Genomic DNA, 17,960 nt, shown 5'->3' with positions numbered 1-17,960 from the left:
CAGCTCACACTCTTTTAACTGTGCCTCGAAAATGCGTATCCAGTTATGCGAATGTATGTTGAACACTCCACCAGCGGCACTTGTTCCCTTGCCCTACATTCCTGTCCTATCTCAACCCTAAGACACCAATAATCTAGAAGAGGGACTGCCATTTTTTAGGCCTTTTAAGGATTTCTGAGTGAGTGCCATGAGCTGCCTCCTCTGGGCACTTCTCTCAAACCTCCTCCATATCCGCTTCTCTCCTGTCCCCTCCAAGAGACAGAAAGAGAGAAAGTGTGTGTACGCATTTGTTTTCCCACGGGATTTGGGTAAAAGCCTGAGAAAAATGTATCTGAGCCCTGAAAAGTACATAAAACTAAAACAGGAAGTGGGAAAGACTAGAGTTTCACTCTTATACCTTCTTCTTTCAGTTCTATGTACTTTTCCAGGAAGAAAAAGGTAGCCACCTCATGACCTGGGAGAGGAAGCAGTGATTAGTTTTGGAGGCTCTAAGGTTTCATGGGCACTGGGGGAAAGACTTCAAGGGTGCCATTGCGCCCACGGGCACCATGTTGGCAACCTCTGATCCAGATGATACCAGGGACACACAATAGTCAGACAGGATCCCACCTTGAAAGACCATAGAGTCATAGAATTGGAAAGTTGGAAGAGACCCGCAAGGGTTATCTAGTCCAACTGCCTGCGATGCAGGAATCTCAACTAAAACATTCACGACAGATAGCCACCCAGCCTCTGCTTAAAAACCTCCAAGGAAGGAGAGTCCACAACCTTCCAGACTACAGCTGTGCGCAAATGGCCCCTCAAGATCTACCCCACCATTTAGTGGCAGAGAAATTGTGGGGAACCATTCCACCAAATTTCTCCAGAGGGAGGATAAATTCTGCAAAGAAATGGTGGAAAATATTTTGAGAAACGTCTACGAAATGTTTCTACCTCCCTCCCCCTCCCCCCGTGGGAAAAATGAAAAAAAATCACAAATTTTCTCAGGGGTGTGTGGTGGGGCAAAGTCTTCTGAGAAATTTCTGCTTAGCTCTACTCTAAACTTATAATTCTCATTGTGCTAAAGGGCCATTGGTGTTGTATTGTTTTTAAACATAATACTGTACTCTTGTTGCCTGGGGGTGGGGTGGGAGTGGGGAGAAGAATGTATCTCTGATCTCATGTAAGGAAAATAAGATAAAGGAGGCATATTAGGGGAAATTGATAGTCTGAAACATATCCTAAGGCAAATAGCTTGCTTTTTGTCATTAGTTTTTCCTACCCTGGGAGGTGAAGCTGGACCTGCTGGTTTGCCTAGCATACTGGAAATTGGTACATTCTCTCTCTCTCCCCATTATATTTTATTAAGGTTCAACATTTTTAACCTAGACAGTCAAAACACAATTTCGTCTTTTGTCTCATTTTTGTCGACTTCCCACCCCTTTTTCCATGGAGTTGTTGTTTCTTTAGTACATTCTCTCTCTCTCTCAACATCATAATAAGCCGACCCAACACATTTTGCTGCCTGAAGCACTATAGCAAAAGGCATCCTGTCTGCCCCCCTCCCTGGTTGTGTTCACACTCCCATTGACTGTGCATGCACTGTGTTTTCAGTGCTGAGTTTTTAACTTGTGGTCGCACCATGTTATCCAAAGTGCATATGTATCTTGGACTTTGTTAGCAGAGATTTCTGCCTGATGCCTTGTTTCTCAAGCCAGCTTCACATCAGCTGGAGTTCTTAGGCCATTCTTAATTTGTATCTGGGCAAGGTGTGAACACCTTTGCTTACGGGTGACCACCCCGCTTAATGCCCCCAGTGCGTACATGAACAGAAATGAATCTGACACTGGTCAAGCCATGCTGATGATGTGATAGGGGAGGGGAGGGGAAGAGTTGTGAAATGTACTAGGGGAAAACAACTTCACTGTGCTCCTAAGGAAGAAATGTGAACATACCCCAAGTCAAGGTGCATAATACCCAAGGCCGTAAGTTATTTTGGTACCTACGGCAGAACATCCCACAAGCACCTCTCCCCTCCTCTGGCAGTAAAAATACACTAATTAACTAACATGGACAGTTTGTTCTCTGACCATGAAAATTTGCAGCTTAAGATGACTAACTCTGCCTAACAGTAGAGCCGGCCCTGATAGCACTAAAATTGTCCACAGGGTTTTGAGCTCCCCCTATTTTTCTGTGCCATGCCCATCACATGGCCAGGCATTTTAGCACACAGATGACAGGCAGAAAATTAAGTGAGACCTCTTGTAGGCCTGATCTGCAGCTCTTCCAATCATCGTCTGTTTAACATCTGTGCCGCAGAAGTTTCTCTTGCATTCCATTCCGAGCCCTGTTAGGATGCTGCCTTGTACTTTCATGCATCAGTTATGAAAAAAAGCAAAGTCCTCTCGCCCTGTTTATTCATATCAGCCAGGCAAGAGGACTAAAAGTGCTCATTCCACAGAGTCTAATTGGCACCTAGGCATGAATATCCAGCCCTCTTTCCACCTTTTACACAGGCTGCAGACATCCGAAGACTGCTTCTGTGATAGGGCTGTCACCGGCTATAAGGAATCTTAGTCGGGTAATGGTATGAGTAAGTCTTTGTTAAGCAATTGATCAAATCCACATGGATTTCAGTATAAATTGCAGTTCTGAAGCAAGAATAACACTTCCTTTGCTCTTAGGTGATACACACCCAGCTAGTGGGCTGAATCCTTATCTCCTCCACCCCCAGCCATGGGCATAGCCGGGGGGGCAGGGAGGGCCAGCTGCCCCACTAAATCAATAAAAATACATAGCTAACTGAGGTTCTGCCCCCCCAACCAAAGGCCTGCCCCCCAACAAAAATCCTGGCTATGCCCATGCCCCCAGCCACCCACCTCCCTGTCAATCACCTGACATCACAATGACTTCACTTGACCGGTTTTTGCATAGCTCCCTGCACAGTAGCCCCAATGACCACCTGACCATTGCCGGTTGCAAAGCTGGCTTTGCAGGTGCTACTGATCAGCTGATTGGTGGTACCTGCAAACCCCCTTTGGCCCAGCTGCATCTTTACCTGGTGCACCCCTGACATCATATATGATGTCAGATGCAGGGCAGGTGAGGGGGTGCCACAGAGTGGTGCCCTCCTGACACCAGGGTCACTGCTGCTTACCAGAATGCCGTGTGGGCACAGCAGGGTGGCAAGGCCTGTATGGGTGGGAACACCAGAGGTCAGCGGAGGCCGGCTTGGCTCCCTCGATGTGCTCACACAGCCCCCAACCTTGCTACTGCCTTGCCCTTCTCCAAAGCTTCATTAACCACAAGCCTCAAAATTTGGAATCCCCTCCAAACCCGTGCCAAAACTTTGCAGTCATTTTGCAGTGAACCCCTCGCATTCTGCAACACCCCCCAAACTTAATTGAGACATCAAACCAGGGTTCATAGTTAACACCCCAAAATCCAACATTGTCACAGGTTTGGAGGTGCTCCCAAATTTGGGGGTTCGTAGTTAATGAAGCCCTTCTTTCCACACTGTTCCAGTAAGTAGCTGCAGAGCTGGTGTCAGAAGGGCAACTCTGCAGCTCTGCACCAGTTGCTCCTGGTTGCAACCCCTCTGGCAGCCTCTCTGTCCATGCACACAAGATACATTGCTCACATCTCATGCACACATACATGTGGCTGGAGAAAAGCTCCTGCATGCCACTTCCTACATATGAATTGCACATGCTCTTGTAGCGCACATATAACACAGTATTGAACACATGCACACTGGTTTCCTGAGTTTCATTGAAGTACATTTTATTATTATTACTCCTGTCATTCCTTTCTCTTGGAGAGAAAGACAACAAGACTCACAGGTCTCTCTTTAATTCAGTGGACGTTTAGGGATTATTTGTTGTTTGCTGCCTCTTTAGCACACGGCTCGTTAATTTGCTTTTAACGCAGTGATCTTATGCCTGGGAGTAATTCCCCTTGAAACTGAATGGAACTTACTTCTGAGAAAACCCGCTTAGCATCACTTTGCAGCTTACTCAAGCATGCCGCGTTACTGTGTGCTTTTCCAGTGTATAACTGACAGCAGGGAGCACAAACTTGGCGGCGGTTGGGTGGGGGTAGGGGAAAGGAGGTTGGTTGATTTGTGAGGGCAGCAAGGATATCCCCTCCTCCCTTATTCATTTCCTTAGTTTATTGCAAATGCTTTTGGCCTGCCCCTCTACAGAGATCCCAAGACAGTATACAAAAGTAAATAAAAATGAGGCAAACCAATCCAATATAATACGGGTCCCATGCACGCCATAGATTTGAAGCATATGGCTTCCTCCTCAAAGTACCATGGGAACCGTAGTTTGCCACTCTGAGAACAACAATTCCCAGCAGCCTTAGCGAGCTACACTTCCCAGGATTCTTTGGTGGAGGCAAAGCCATATACTTCAAATGTGTTTAAAATTTATGGTGTAGATGTAAAAGGTAAAGGGCCCCTGGACATTAAAGTCCAGTCAAAAGGCAACTGTGGGGTGGGGTGCTCATCTCGCTTTTCAGGCTGAGGGAGCTGGTGTTTGTCTACAGACAGCTTTCCAGGTTATGTGGCCAGCATGACTAAACTGCTTCTGGTGCAATGGGACAACGTGACGAGTGCCACAGTGGTACCCATTTATCTACTTGCACTGGTATGCTTTCAAACTGCAAGTTTGGTAGAAGCTGGGACAGAGCATCGGGAGCTCACCCCATCGCATGGATTTGAACCACTGACCTTCTGATTGACAAGCCCAAGAGACTCAGTGGTTTAGATCACAGCACCACCCCCGTCCCTAGTGTAGATGTGACCACAATTAACAATAAAGCCATATAACTGTAAAAAAACCAGAGGCATAGACATAGAATCATAGAGTTGGAAGGGAACTGAGGGATCATCCAGTCCAACCCCCTGCAATGCTGGAATATGCAGCTTTTCCTTACGGGGATTGAACCTGCAACCTTGGCATTATCAGCACCACAATCTAACCAAATGAGTACAGTGGTACCTCGGGTTACAGACACTTCAGGTTACAGACTCCGCTAACCCAGAAATAGTACCTCGGGTTAAGAACTTTGCTTCAGGATGAGAACAGAAATCGCGCAGCGGCGGCGCAGCGGCAGCAGCAGGAGGCCCCATTAGCTAAAGTGGTGCTTCAGCTTAAGAACAGTTTCAGGTTAAGAATGGACCTCCGGAATGAATTAAGTACTTAACCTGAGGTACCACTGTAATCCATGCAGTTAGAAACAAGCAGAAGGGACTACATCAGGCATCCCCAACCCTTGGCCCTCCAGATTTTTGGACTACCATTCTCATCATCCCTGACCACTGGTCCTGTTAGCTAGGGATCATGGGAGTTGTAGGCCAAAACATCTGGAGGACCACAGGTTGGGGATGCCTATACTAGTTGCTATTCAAACCCTGAACTTTAAAATTCTTGGGCAAGTCAATGATGTCTAAGTTGGTGCGGATATGATTGTCACATTGGTGCCAGTTGCACCCCTAGAAGGAAAACCCTCCGGAGAAGGCGAGATTGTCTGTTGCCACCCAACAAACTCCACACAGGAACAGGACATGGAGAATATTCTCCCCTGAAGATAGGCAGGCTGCTATAGGGAGAAGCTCTTTTTTAGGCATTTGGGTCCCAAGCCATTCAGGGCTTTAAAGGACAGCAACAGCAGCTCTGAGGCGAACGGGCATCTTTTAGAATTGGTGCAACATGATCCCATCTGGCTGGACCAGTTAGCATTAAGGCACTCATATTCTGCACCGATTGGAGCTTCCAGGTCATCTCCCAGGGCAGCCCCATGTACAACACATTGCAGCAATCCACTATTCTGGGAAGGTGGAATATTAAAATTTTGTTGCAGTTACCAAAACAAAAACAAAAACAAAAAACAAACCCGTACTTGGAGACAGGTTTCCATTATTGTGCAGAAACGCCCAGAGAGACAAGTTTAAGAGTGTATGAGAGAATGAACGGACTTTTGCAGCTAAGAGCCTTCTGCACCAAGTAGATGAAGGAAGTGGCCTAAGAAGGTGATTGAGAGTGAAAGTGAGAGTGGGAAACCCATAATATAACCAACATTTACTTGGATCCTGAAGCGAGGAGACCAAATCAGCACCGCAACCGCCGATGGAGAACAAATACTTGCGAGAAAACCACCAACACAGTCCTTATTTATGCTTCTTATTAAAACTGTGCAGAATAAAAAAAAGGCCAATGGACTCTTAATTCATCAGCTCCCTGTTCATTGCGGCGCGCGCACATTTTAACGCACAGCTGGAGCGCAACGGGAAAGCGAAGCAATGGGCTGAATACGAATTGGGAGGCGGGTGGGAATCACCAAAGAAAGGATGCTCGGGATGCAGAAGGCGAAGGTGAAAGGGTGTGTGGAGGGGGAGAGAGACCAGACTTTTAACTGTCCTCCAACAAGAGGAAGGCGGCGGAGGGAGGGAAAGGGAGCTGGGTGGGGGTCAGAGCAAAACGGGCTTTGGTGTTCTCGTTCCGGCCCCTTTTTGCAAAGTTTGACCTGCCAAACGTGGGGAGATGAGGAGGGACCCGAGGCGCCTGCTCACTCTCGCCGCTCGCCAAACCCCAGAGACCCCCGAGCGGATAGAGGGCGAGGTGGTTGCAGTGCTGCGCGTTCCCTAGGGGGGCGCAGCGGGTCCCAGCAAAACCGGACCCCCAGGCTTAAGCCGGGCGGAGGAATGGAGGAGATCCGCTCACCACTCTCGTTCTTCCCGGCAAGGCGGCTCCGGGCTTTGCGCGCGCACCAGGGTCATAGAATCATGGAATCGTAGAGTTGGAGGGACCCCGGGTCATCTAGTCCAACCCTCTCCAAGGCGAGGATCTTTTGCCCAACGTGGGGCTCGAACCCGCGACCCCGAGATTAAGAACCTCGTGCTCTGGGGCGCGCCAGAGAGCGGACCGCGGCGCTTACCTGGCAGCAAGGGACGATCGACTCCGCCAGTGGGGCGCAATGGCATCACCTGCAGGTCCAGACGCCAAGGACTGCGGGCTTTTAAAAGCGGGTTTGTGGACTCTGTTTTAAACACGCACCACACGCCGCCCTCCCCACCCCTGATTCCCAAACCGGCTCACCTTGCTGTTGGCCTCTGCCCAGCTGTGGCCTCTCGCCTCAGTCGCCGGCCTCCTTGGCTCAAGGGCGCCCCCTCATGGCGACCTCTGCCGAGGAGCGTCCCGTTCCTCTCTGCCTCCGTGCGTCAGAGGAGGGCCAAGGAGGGGGCTCAGGGGCAGAGCAACTGCTTGGCATGCAGAACTCTCCAGGCCCCACACACCGCAGGCATGCGTCCCTCAGAAGGTTGCCCCAGAGGGAGAGTGGGCCTGGAGCTGAAAATTTTTCCCTGCCCTGGCTATACTCTCTCATCCCTAAATAGGAGAGGAAACATAGAAAATGAAGCGGATGGCTGTAGCTCAGCGGTAGGACACCTGTCTGTCATGCAGAAGGTCTCAGGTCCACTCCCTGGCCTCTCCAGGTAGGGCTGAAAAAGAGACTCCGTGCCTGGAACCCGGGAGCTCTGATGCCAGTCAGGGGAGACTAGTCTTCGGCAACCAGAAGTTGAGGTTGATAAATCCCATCAGATCCATCCATAGCCAGGGATAATGGGATTTGTGGTCCAAAATATTTGGAGGGTACTTGGCTGGCGAAGGCTGGTGCAAACAGCGCTGATCTATGTGGACCAGTGGTCGGACTTGGTATAAGGTGAGCTGCCTGTGCCTCTCAGGTTAGACAGTTTTTATACCCTTGGTTTGTTAACCATTATGTATCCAGATACCAGTTGCTGGGAATCGAAGGCATCTGGTCCCACACCTGCACTAGATGGGCCATTGGCCTGATCCTGCAGGCTCTTATTGTGTTCTGTTCTGCCAAAGACATGCACAGAAATGATCTGACCATTGTTTTAAGAACTAGGGAGGGAGTCAATTACCTTTGCTTTTTGGTCTTCTCTTAGTAGCAACTATCATCACCACCTACTGCATGTCCATAAGAGTCACCCCAAATTTTACCATGCAAACTCCAACGTGTAATCTCAGCAGTGTAAATAATACCACATGTAAAAAACATTACAATGCACCGAAGAGGACATTCTGTGTCATGTAGCCTATATTGCAGGAGTGAGGAATCTCAGACCCCGGGGCCGAATGCCTCTCTCTCAGGCCACACTGCCTCCCCAGCCACACCTGCGACTGGCCCTGCCTTGCATTCTCCTTGAGGGTTTTTGCCTAGCTGGAATATGCCCTTGAACTCTGAGAGTGCCTCTTGCTTGTCCAGATGAAGGGTAGAGAGGTGTATAAGGGTTTTTTTTTTTTTAAGAAACCAACCTGCTGTATAAAGTTTTTTTTTTTAAAAAAAGCATTCATTGTTCTGCCCATTTTTGCCTGTGGCATCTGGGAGATTGTTCAGAACGGGATGTGGCTCTTAGGCTAAGAAAAGTTCTGTATTCCTGCTATATCGAATGTAACTCTCCAAGTTCAATAACGTTTGCTCTGTGTATGGGAGAGGTAGGAATCTCAGCACACACACAGTAGTTCTCTGGAGTGTAGATTTCCTGCTCCCATATTTGTGTTCTAGTGACACTGATCCAGAATGTTTAGGTATTTGTCTTCACAACAGCCCTGTGAGGTCTGCGAGAGAGAGAGAGAGAAAATGAGAGTGACTGGCCCAACAGGATTTTCTTCATGTTTAAAGGTCTGTATACTTCACCGCAACTGGCCTCTCTTTGGATTCCCTGATTCCTGCTGCTTTGAAATTCTTCAAATGAACCCTTCAGCCCTGCGCTGCCACGCACTGGAGACATTTTTTCCGTACGCCTTGCCCACAGTTATCTAACCCACGGAGATTTAATAGCCTGCCCTGCTGCTGCTGGTCTAATCAGGCTTCGTCCAGGGAGGGGAGGGGTACCGCCACTCTGCTTTGTTTATAGTGTGGGTGGGTCAGCCCAAGTGGGTCATATAGAACAGCGCTAGATGGGGGAATTTGGCAGCTGTCTCAAAGTTTCCTAGCTGTAAGTTATTACCAGGTTGCCATGCCCACAAGAAGGAAGCCTGCTTAAACAAGGGCACCCCTTTCTGTTCCAGCAAAATAACCATGATGACCAAGCAGAAAAAAAGAAACCTGTTGCTATTTAAAGCCCCTGCTCATTTCCATCCTAAATACAGGGTTCCTGTGGCACAATGCAAGCGAAACAAAGGACAGTGGTTTTTTTGTTCCCCCTTCAAATCCATTAATTAAATTTCTATACTGCCCTTCATCCGAGGATCACAGGGCAGTTTACACTATAAAAGCACCCAAATGCACAACATGGTAGCAAATAAAAACAATAACCCCTACAGTATTTATTAGAATCAAGTCAAAACATCAGGTATTTCCGGGAACTTCTATTAAGGGAGTGGGGCTTCGCAATTCCCCATGTTTGGATTAAGAACGTGATGCCAAACCGACTTGTCCATGAAAGTCATTGTTATGTACTGAGTTGAATAGGATCCAAAAGGCAGCAGTCTGATTGGTCCTAGAACAATAGGATCCAGAATGCAGCAGTCTGATTGGTCCACAGGAGCCACCCAATCCAGCTCCAGGTGGAAGGGAATCCACAACCTGATTGGCCTACAGGAGAATCGCGGAATTAGCCAATCACGTGGAACCCAGTGTGTAAATAATGTATATAAGGCAGACATTCTGGGGGAACTTTCATTCCTCTTCACCACTATGAGCTGAATAAAGAACATGAAATCTACTCTTGACTCTGAGTATATTTCAGTCATACATTCTGAAAGTGTGTGTAGTAAGATGATAAAACTTTTCTTCTCCTAGTAACACACCAGAAATGTCCATTCTCAAAGCAGCAACGAAGATTATGGGCTGGGCTAGTGGCCCCTGTGGATTTCCTCTATCCAGGCATCTGCACCCTCTTCAGGCACAGAAGGGAATCACGGTGTGCTGCATCTGCAGCCAAGATTGACAAGCGATGTGAAGCTGCTACCTTGGTCATTGAAGAGGACGTGGAGGGGGTTGAGGGAGTGTTGCCCCTTGAATATCCCAGACGCCTTCCTTAAAAGTTCAGCTTTCACATAAAAAAATAAGGGAAGGCTGTTGGCCTTTTGTGGAGACAGAAGGAAAAGCACGCAGCTGGTATCATTAATTCCCTCTATTTCCAATTTTCAGGAATGGTTCTTATTGTTTATGCAGACAAAAACACCAGCACCCACCCACAAGATGGAGGTTTCAGGAGATCCCAAGATCAGCAGAATAGTGGATGAGCACAGATTAAATCTTGCTGCCTAGGCTGCGCAATCCTGAGACCAAGATTAGCTTGTGAGCCAGAGGTTCCCCACCATGACCAAGGGCAAGGACCATGGGGTTTGCACTTCCTTGCAGTACTCTGTTGGGAGTAGGGGAACAGCCAGCTGAATTCCATGTCTCCTGTTTGGCAACTTCAGACTGTCTCCCCTCTGGATCACACAGGTACTCTAACAGCCAGCAGCATAGTTTTAGCAACTTGGGGGAACCACCCGGTCTTGAGGGTGCCCAGAAACCCAATTAAGCAGTTTATTTAAAAGGAGTATAGAAAATGGGGTGGTTGACAGGTGGCATTGTCCAGCCAATAGGAGGTGCTGGTACATAGCCACAACAGGTGTTGTGAACCTCTGGCAAAGATGGGAGCTGGGCTGTCTAAGTGTTAATTCCCACAGCCTCCCTTGCCAAACCAGCAGTGTGTGTACTGGGTAACATAGTGATTGGCCCACCCCTAGGAAATGGAAACTGAGTGAACTGTGGTTTTTAAAGAAACAGGCTAGGGAGAGGCCAGAACTGTGCCACAACCCTTATGTAACCAAAACACACCAACCCACACCAACCACCAATGGTTATGAACTTTATCTCCACCATCCCACAAATTCATTGGGTGAAGTCTCTACTGAATCCAGCAGGGCTTGTTGAAATTGAAACTTCATATAGAATGTATTGCCCAGTCTGAATTTATTAGAAAGCAGGTCCTCCGTGGGGCATTTGTGTAAGGTTTAAAGGTAAAGGTAAAGGGACACCTGACCATTAGGTCCAGTCGCAGACGACTCTGGGCTTGCAGCGCTCATCTCGCTTTATTGGCCGAGGGAGCCGGCATACAGCTTTCGGGTCATGTGGCCAGCATGACTAAGCCACTTCTGGCGAACCAGAGCAGTGCACGGAAACGCCGTTTACGGTACCTTCCCACCGGAGCGGTACCTATTTATCTACTTGCACTTTAACGTGCTTTCAGACTGCTGACTTTGGGGCCAGACAAGATCTCAAGTCCTCTCTCCAAAAATCTAAACTGCCATTCTCCAGTTTCTGGCTATTATTACAACAACGTTCAATAAAGAAGTTGCTTTTGTTTTAAAAATAATTTTCTTAGTGTTCATTCACTCACTTGGAATGCACCCTTGTTTTCTGCCTTGGCTAATTTTTCCTCACTGTAACCTGCAAAATTTGTGCTAAGAGCAATGGTAGGTTGTGTAGCCTCCTCCTCTCCCTCTCTGGCTGCCCACCCTCTTCTTCTTCCCCCTGCCTTATGGGTGGCATAGAGCCCCACAAATCACTGGCCCCTTCTTCCAGCTCATCCTCCTGCCCCCTATCTCCTCCGCCTAGCCTTTGGACTCCTGGGGAGTCATGGGAAGGTTGGACGAAGGTATTTGCAAGGAGCATAATGCATGGTCTGGGAGACATGGGGAAGTCTTGCGGTTTGGCCTGACTCTTAACACTGCCGGACCCTCTCCTCCAAGCCTTTAAGAGAGTTAACTCGACTGATGTGTCAGCAATGGAGGTCTTCTGAAAGCTTTTTCCTCCTGCTCCTGGTCATTAATCTCTCTAATCCTCTTTTTTGCTGAAGAGCTATTGTGCACCATCTCGGCTCATGTGGCACAGCCAGCAAATGGCTTTTGCAGCAGTTCCTGCCTATGTGTAAGGTTACTCCCATTTCTTCCTGTGAAACTGTGAAAACAACAACACATATTGGATTTTTGAAATCATGTTTCTAGGGTGTGCCACAATCCGGCTATTTTCTGTGACCAGCGGCCAAAGCAAGGTATGGTCTATGAAAAGGGACTTTACAGAATGCAATCATCTATCTGAAGGTATCCTCTCTTTGAAAGACGGTTTTAAACTAAACTTGGAAAAGACAAAGAGAGAAGAGAGCAAGAGAGGCCTTGAAGTTGCCCACCAGCACTTAGCACCTAGACAGCAAACAATACAGGGAGAAGGGCCAGCTGATTGCAGCATTGCAGATGATGATGGTGATGGTGATGGTGATGGTGATGGTGATGGTGATGGTGATGGTGATGGTGATGGTGATAATAATAATAATAATAATAATAATAATAATTTATTTATACCCCGCCCATCTGGCTGGGTTTCCCCAGCCACTCTGGGAGGCTCCCAACCAAGTGTTAAAAACACAATACAGCATTAAACATTAAAAACTTCCATAAACAGGGCTGCCTTCAGATGTCTTCTAAAAGTAAGATAGTGGCTTACTGCCTTGACATCTGATGGGAGGGCATTCCACAGGGCAGGCACCACTACCGAGAAGGGCCTCTGCCTGGTTCCCTGTAACTTCACTTCTCACAGTGAGGGAGCCACCAGAAGGCCCTCAGAGCTGGACCTCAGTGTCTGGGCAGAACGGTGGCGGTGGAGACGCTTCTTCAGGTATACAGGACCGAGGCCATTTGGGCTTTAAAAGTCAGCACCAACACTTTGAATTGCGCTTGGAAGTGTACTGGGAGCCAATGAAGATCTTTCAGGACTGGTGTTAAATGGCCTCAGGGGCCACTCCCAGTCACTACTCTAGCTGCCACATTCTGGATTAATTGCAGTTTCCAAGTCACCTTCAAAGGTAGCACCACGTAGTTGGTTTATATTCCTTTTGAAATTTGATTTGCAAATTTGTATCTGTACAAATAAATTGGCATATCTGATGAAAGTCTGTGTCCTCCATTTTTGGACGACACATTTCCTCCCCTCTGCCCATTTTGATGATGTGCAAGAAGTCATCCTCATACACAGTCTGACCAGCAGACTGATACAAAGCCAGGTTGCATTCCAGCTCAACAAAGCTACCATAAATAGGTAGTGGCTTGGGGTGGGCTTGTGTGCAATCTAACCTGCCTAAACACAGCATGCTGTTAATGTTAATTGCAATAAGTAAATGACACTCCCCATTTTAATTCATGAATATACCATTCAACAAATGACCACTTGGGAGCCATAATTCAGCCCACCCTGACCTAGGGACGGGTCACTTACAATGAAGCATCATTACCATTTTATTTTTTGGATGACCAGCTGCAAGGAAGAAAATGTTGCGCAAGAGAAGGAATTTTGATCCAAAGGTACAGAAGGCCCCCAGCTGATAGGATAGATATGACCCCTTTCCATTCATCAAATGATTGATCCGATGACTAGGGAGGGTTGATTTTCACCCCCTTCATCAGGTGGTGGGCTGGGTATAGAAATGTATGGCCATCTCAATGTAATGACTTTTTGTCTCTATCAAAATTGGTGGGGGCTGAAAAATTTGCTTTTGGGGGATGAATCAAGTCCTCAGGTTGGGGTACCATTAACCACCTCTGCCCTGGGGACAAAAATTATGAGCTCCCTTTCCAACAAAAATGTATATGGTGTTGAAATATACTTGGAGTCGAGAGTGGATTTCATGCTCTTTATTCAGCTCATAGTGGTGAGGAGGAATGGAAGTTCCCCCACAGTATCTGCTTTATATACATTATGTACACAATGGGCTGCACGTGATTGGCTAATTCTGGGATTCTCCTGTAGGCCAATCAGGTTGTGGATTCAATTCCATCTGGAGCTGGATTGGGTGGCTCCTGCGGACCAATCAGACTGCTGTATTGTTCTAGGACCAATCAGACTGCTGCATTCTGAATCCTATTGTTCTGAGACCAATCAGACTGCTGCATTTTGGATCCTGTTCAACTCAGTACATAACAGGTGTCACCCACATTTTACTTCTTGACTAGAGCAACAGCATCTTGCTTGGAATTTGAGTATCACACAGCCTTGCTGGTGTGCACTGAATTTAGGTATTTAGGGGATGTGATGAGCTGTGCTGGTGAAAAAATGTACCAGTTGGTGACATTAACATGCAAAAAGCATGCAGTCTCGTTTGTAAGGAAATGGTATATATTTGAAATAAATGTCACCAGACAGCGTGGAAGTGGCTCACTTATTTGGCTCCTTCTCTTCCACACTATCTGAATCTCTCGTTCACTTGCATATGGAGGGAATCAGTACACTACTCAACAAGTTGTCTTGGGCAAGTAACTTATCTGTCATTCTTACCCATCCCAAAAGGTTGCTGGGAAGTTAAAATGCTGCTCCGAGTTCTCTGAAGGAGGGGAAGAGGATACAAAACAAGTAGATAAAACATGAGTACATGCTGCACTCTGTCAAAGGACAAATAGCTCAAAATGGGAATACTCATCCCTGAGTCATGGGTAGGGTTTCCCTGATTTGACCCTTAGCTTTTACACATTCAAAAGTACTACATGCCCAGTAGAATTTGTATTTCTTTTTACTTGAACAGCAAACATCATATACCATGGTTTCAGATGCAGCGGCTTAAAACACAGCAAGGTTGTTTCTTCTCTGCCGCATTTCAAGGTGCATTCTTACATTGCTGTACATGCCAGGATGTGTGTCTTCAGCTGATGAGCATCACTTGTTTGTCACAAGAGACTAGGGCCCTGCGGGACTTGACATCTTTCCGCAGGGCCTGCAAGACAGAGCTGTTCCACCAGGCCTTTGGCCAGGGCACAGCCTGACTCCCTCCACCGGCAATCTTCGCGGAGCTCTGGCGCAATGGTTGCCATTGGTTTGAGTTGAATTAATTTTATAATGAATGATTTTAGAGTGTTGTGTTGTGTTGTACTGTTGTACTGTTTTATTGTTGTTAGCCGCCCTGAGCCTGGCTTCGGCTGGGGAGGGCGGGATATAAATAAAATTTATTATTATTATTATTATTATTATTATTATTATTATTAGTCCCTGTTTGCTGCTTCCCAACTCCTATTTATGTCCTGTGCACATGCACAATGGCTGTCTCACATGTACACACCTGTGGCTTACGTTCTTAGATCAGTAAAGGTTAAGGGCAAGCACAACAAACAGCAGCGTTTCTCCAGAAACTACAGGATGCAGAGGGATCGGGGCTAACATCATGTGTGCTCAGCTTCAAATGCCGGCAGTGGGATTGTTCTGGAGCCAGAGTAAATGGTTATGTGTACACAGCCTTCACCGTCAATTTCTTCTGAAACGTCTGTACCTCAGAAGGGGGCCATAGGCAGCAGTAGATTGCATGTTTTGCATACAAAACCCCATCTTCTATTCCTGGCATCTTCAGCTAAAATAATAAGGGGCATTCAAGGGCTAGGAAAGGGATCTCCATCAGAGACCATGGATCTGCTGGTGGTGCTCAGAGCAGACAATATTAGCTAGAGCAGCGGTTCTCAACCTGTGGGTCCCCAGATGTTGTTGGACTACAACTCCCATCACCCCTGAGCTCTGACCTTGCTAGCTAGGGATGATGGGAGTTGTAGTCCAATAACATCTGGGGACCCACAGGTTGAGAACTGCTGGGCTAGAGGGACCCATGGTCCTGCTTAGTACTAAGGAGCTTCATCTTTCTCCCTCATTGTCAAGAGTTGTTTGTGGCTCTGGGGCAAGCACAGGTCCAAAGTCAGAGTGGGTGTACAGGGGATGTGACAACTTTCTTCAGATCTCAAGCACAGGAAGTCAGAAGATCTGCGCTAAGGCAATACTGAGCTGAATATGGTCTTGTAACAAGTTGCTGATTCCTTTTCTTCTGGTTCATTGTAGCATAGCCTTGTAAATAAGCCAGCCAAAATTACAAGCCCACCATGGAGGAACAGAACTTCTTCTCAGAGTTGGAATGCCCTCCCCAGAGATTTCCAACGTGATAATCTTTACGGAGCCAGGGGAAGATATTTTTATTCTCGCAGACCTTTGAATTTCAGTTTGGATTTTAGATCTGGGCACAAATGGCTTTCTCTGTGCTTTCTCATAGGTTGGGTTTCTTTTTATAGCAATTTTACTCTGGTCAGGTGTTATGCTGGTTCTATGTTCCTATGAAATTTGCGCTGAGATGGTTTTATAGTTTGCATTGCATTTGTATACTTCCCTGGTTTTTTGAAAACCATCCAGAGGACTTGGGTTGGTTGTCGGCTTGGAAATGGCACCAGATAACCAGCAAGCAAACAATTAATGCGTCTTAGCCTGCTGTGGAGTGGGAGAAGAGGGAGGGAGAGTTCCTTACCTCTTGCATTATTAGCCTGCTGATTTCTGTGCTGACCCCAGAGGAGGGACAGAGCACTCTGGTCCCCTTCTACAATCCCACTTATTTGCCAGCATGGAATTCCTTATCATCTGTTGCTCCACTAGCCTAGTGGACATCTCTTTCTCATGTACTTGAAAGCAGATGGTCCTTTGTAACAATTGTAAAGAATACAATCCCCTTCTCCTGGTCATATAACTCCTGGGTAACTTGCACATTTGGGATCCCTCCACACATCCCTTTTATTCTGCATTCATGATAATCTGTGCTCATGGTGGTATTGGGGCAATTATACATTCTCAATACTGTTTGCACTTACTCAAGTTTCAGGGTAGATATACTGTGTTGTTTCCACTCAGTGCATACATGTTGTTGTTGTTGTTTAGTCGTTTGGTCGTGTCCAACTCTTCGTGACCCCATGGACCAGAGCACGCCAGGCACTCCTGTCTTCCACTGCCTCCCGCAGTTTGGTCAAACTCATGTTGGTAGCTTCGAGAACACTATCCAACCATCTCGTCCTCTGTCATCCCCTTCTCCTTGTGCCCTCCATCCTTCCCAACATCAGGGTCTTTTCCAGGGAGTCTTCTCTTCTCATGAGGTGGCCAAAGTATTGGAGCCTCAGCTTCAGGATCTGTCCTTCCAGTGAGCACTCAGGGCTGATTTCCTTCAGAATGGATAGGTTTGATCTTCTTGCAGTCCATGGGACTCTCAAGAGTCTCCTCCAGCACCAGAATTCAAAAGCATCAATTCTTCGGTGATCAGCCTTCTTTATGGTCTAGCTTCCACTTCCATACATACATAGCCTGTAACTTTCTGCTGAAATCCTGCTTTTTTGTTTGTTTTTAATATCACAAATGTTCTAGGTTTTGGTCCCACTTTAGTTGCCCTGTAGTGTAAGAGTGCATCTCCAGATAGCAATAATGTGGCCTCATTGAGGAAGTATCACAGAACAGACAAGTAAAAAGGAATGGTATGCGGATGTTATGATTGCATGAATGACATATTGCAGAATGTGCCTGCAAAAAACAGGGACCCTTCCTTGCTTACGCCCACGTCCCGAGCTACAAGGATGGTGATGAGGATAGCCTACCTGGCAGGGCTGTTGTAAGTTCGAAGGGAAGAAAGAAAATAAATAAACGAAAAGCCACTTTGTATCACTGAAATGCTATTTAAACGATTTATTATAAGTTTCACTTTACATCAAGCAACATAATACATGAGGAGTGTAATGGCACTTTTCATATTTAATAAATAAGAACATCAGTGCATTTTAAAGCTGTCTGCTGCTGTCAACTGAAATTTCCTGCCTGCCCCCATGAAAGCAGAATGAGAACCCCCTGGAGTCTTGCTGCAAAATGTAGGTCAGGCTCACCTCAGAGTACTCCAAGCCTTGTTCATAGCTAATGCAGCTTTTGCAAAATTAAAGAGAAATGACAGGCAAGAAGTTCTTGGTAAGTGGCACAGACGGGGACTACTACAGTATATCTGGTAACCATTAAACCAAACTGATAATAAAGTAGTATAGAAAGCATGGAAAAATGAGTCAATAGATTTTTAAGCTTGTGAGCCAATGCAGCAGCACCTTATGGCTCCCTAGTCTGAATTGTGTTGTCCATTT

At 46.9% G+C, this 17,960-nt stretch overlaps 1 protein-coding gene across 4 annotated transcripts in view; it reads right to left on the bottom strand.

Moving 5' to 3' along the window:
• SLC8A1 (solute carrier family 8 member A1) overlaps nucleotides 1-17,960 on the bottom strand; it is a 282,886-nt gene that overhangs the window by 249,356 nt on the left and 15,570 nt on the right. Inside the window, exon 1 of one of the 4 annotated variants that reach the window (XM_083604983.1) lies at nucleotides 6,922-6,997. The exons of the other annotated variants lie outside the window; for them this stretch is intronic. Within the exon in view, the coding sequence (XP_083461109.1) occupies nucleotides 6,922-6,967 (46 nt within the window). The 5' untranslated portion in view covers nucleotides 6,968-6,997. Of the gene's footprint in view, nucleotides 1-6,921; nucleotides 6,998-17,960 lie in introns of those variants that run through there. 4 annotated transcript variants of the gene reach the window in all.

The sequence above is a fragment of the Podarcis filfolensis genome (assembly GCF_964270895.1).
Source record: "Podarcis filfolensis genome assembly, chromosome: 3".
In the NCBI taxonomy this organism is placed as follows: Eukaryota; Metazoa; Chordata; class Lepidosauria; order Squamata; family Lacertidae; genus Podarcis; species Podarcis filfolensis.
The sequence above is the reverse complement of the archived record's forward strand: the minus strand, read 5'-3'. Positions and strand labels throughout refer to the sequence as shown.